Genomic DNA, 2,405 nt, shown 5'->3' with positions numbered 1-2,405 from the left:
ATGGAGTTCTAAAGATTGAAGTACCTATTTTTTATGAATCTTAGAAATCATGCAGATCGAATTATTTAAAATAATAGGGGGACTAGGTGTGATAATTTTCCTTCTTTATTATTATCTTATCGCATCTTTTGACTTTTGGAAATTTCGAAAAGTTTCTGGACCAAAACCCATTTTTCTCTATGGAACAATGAAAGATGTTATTCTACAAAAACAATCAGAAGGTGATTATGTGAAAAAAATTTACGACACATACAAGAACAAAAAATTAGTTGGAATATTTCGATGGAGAACACCAATCTTGATCCTAAGAGATCTTGACCTAATTAAAGACATCCTGATAAAGGATTTTTCTAAATTTCCAAACCGAGCTCAAAGTGTTGTCAAAAATGTAGAACCTCTTACGCAACATTTATCCCGACTTGAATTCAAAATTTGGCGACCACTTAGGAATAGATTATCACCAGTTTTTTCTTCCGGGAAACTGAAAAAAATGTTTCATTTTGTAACTGAATGTGGCGAAGAGTTGGAAGCTTATATCAATAAATTGATCACCAAAAATAATATAATTGAGTGCTCAGAATTAGCCGCAAAATTTACGACTGATGTGATTGGCACTTGTGCCTTTGGATTACAAATGAATGCCATTTCTGACGAAAATAGCATTTTTCGCAATATCGGGAAAAAGATAATGACGAGAGATTATCTTTGGAGGATACTAACAACAGAAATGAGGGAAAACTTTCCTTGGATTTACGAAAAAGTTTTGTATCCCTTCTACACTTTTGAAAAGGACATTTTTTTTCTCAAGTTGATAAAGGACACTTTTGATCACAGAGACAAAAATAATATTTTTAGGAATGACTTTATTGATTGTCTTCGAGAATTAAGGGACAATTCTTCGAAAATGGAGAACATTGGTAAGCAAATGTAAAATTATTTAATTTTAACAATAAACAATATTTTTTAAAGAAATATTTTGTTACTCTCTAGAAATATCTGACGAGCTTTTGGCTGCTCAAGCCTACATATTCTTTGCCGGAGGGTTTCACACATCTTCAACTACAATTTGCAATTCTTTGTATGAATTGGCCAAAAATCAGGATATTCAAAATAAACTTCGTGAGGAAGTAAAAGAAAAATGTGAAAATAATAAAGAGGGTTTGACGTATGAAATTGTCAAAGAGATGAAGTACTTGGATAACGTTGTCAAAGGTTGGTTTCAGAAAGGCGTAAAAACTTTGTCTTCTTTTTTCTTTGTTTAAAAATCTTTTCTTTTTAAAACTAAAAGGGTAAAATTAAAAGGTTTATTTTAATCACATAGAGACACTCAGGAAATATCCCCCAGTCATGTACCTTATGAGAAAGTCGAATGAAAATTATTCTTTAAATGGAACCGATATAACAATACCAAAGAATCAAATAATCTGGATTCCTATTTTTGGTATTCAAAGAGACCCAGATTTGTTCCCTAATCCAGATAGATTTGATCCGGAAAGATTCAACGAGGATGTCTCTAAAATAAGACATCCAATGGCTTATTTACCTTTTGGAGACGGTCCCAGAAACTGCATTGGTAATACACCAAAGATGTTTTTTTTATAATATAATAAATAGGACACAATATTATTTAAATTGTTAATTCTGAATCAATAACGTTATTTTCTTATCTCAGGATTTCGCTTTGCATTTTTCCAAGTGAGAGTTGGACTCATCAATATTATAAAAAAATATAAAGTGGATGTTTGCAAAAGGACTGTCCTCCCATCGTATACAAGTAAACCTACAACTTTTCTGTATACACCGGCGGAAGATATCTACTTGCAATTTAATAAGTTGGAAAATTAAATTTTTCTGAATAGTGGAAATACGATTTGCAAATGAAAAATCATTTCTGTAATTAAATTTAAAATATAATTAAAACAAAAATAAATAAATAAAATTTAATTGAAAAATTAAAATTTTTTCTTATTTCCGTTACCAGTTCAGTTATTTTTTACTTTTGGTAAATCAAGTGGAAAAATGAAATTTCAGAGCATTTTCACTGATCTTATAAAATAAGTCTCTATGTCAGAAATTACTTCAATGTAACAAAACAATATTTGAAAATTTTACAACCTAAAGTGTTTGGTATTAAATTCAATTAAATTCGTTACTTTTCTTTCCAAGGAATTTTCCAAAACTTGAAAAAGTTTTGAGGTGTTTCAAAAGATTTTAAAGAGCATGCAAAATTTAAGGGTATTTTAAAAGATCCTAAGATATTTTTTTCAAATAAATTACAATAATTTAAGGGTCTTTCAAAATATTTAAAATATTTTAGAGATTCAAAAAAATTACGAGGAATCTTCAAGATCTTTAAAAAGTTTCAAAAGGTATCAAAGGATTTTAATATTTCAGGGTATTTTTAA

At 29.1% G+C, this 2,405-nt stretch overlaps 2 protein-coding genes across 3 annotated transcripts in view; one reads left to right on the top strand and one right to left on the bottom strand.

Annotated features, from left to right (window-relative positions):
• The window catches only part of LOC117175339 (probable cytochrome P450 6a14), an 8,930-nt gene extending 7,033 nt beyond the window's left edge, over positions 1-1,897 (top strand). Inside the window, exons 4-7 of the mRNA XM_033365047.1 lie at positions 39-917; positions 991-1,212; positions 1,322-1,573; positions 1,673-1,897. Of these exons, the coding sequence (XP_033220938.1) occupies positions 39-917; positions 991-1,212; positions 1,322-1,573; positions 1,673-1,845 (1,526 nt within the window). The 3' untranslated portion in view covers positions 1,846-1,897. The remainder of the gene's footprint in view (positions 1-38; positions 918-990; positions 1,213-1,321; positions 1,574-1,672) is intronic.
• LOC117174302 (GATA-binding factor A-like) overlaps positions 1-2,405 on the bottom strand; it is a 168,249-nt gene that overhangs the window by 105,059 nt on the left and 60,785 nt on the right. The gene's annotated exons all lie outside the window — the stretch shown is intronic.

Source organism: Belonocnema kinseyi, chromosome 6 (genome assembly GCF_010883055.1).
Source record: "Belonocnema kinseyi isolate 2016_QV_RU_SX_M_011 chromosome 6, B_treatae_v1, whole genome shotgun sequence".
In the NCBI taxonomy this organism is placed as follows: Eukaryota; Metazoa; Arthropoda; class Insecta; order Hymenoptera; family Cynipidae; genus Belonocnema; species Belonocnema kinseyi.
This window is presented reverse-complemented; position numbering and strand designations above follow the sequence as displayed.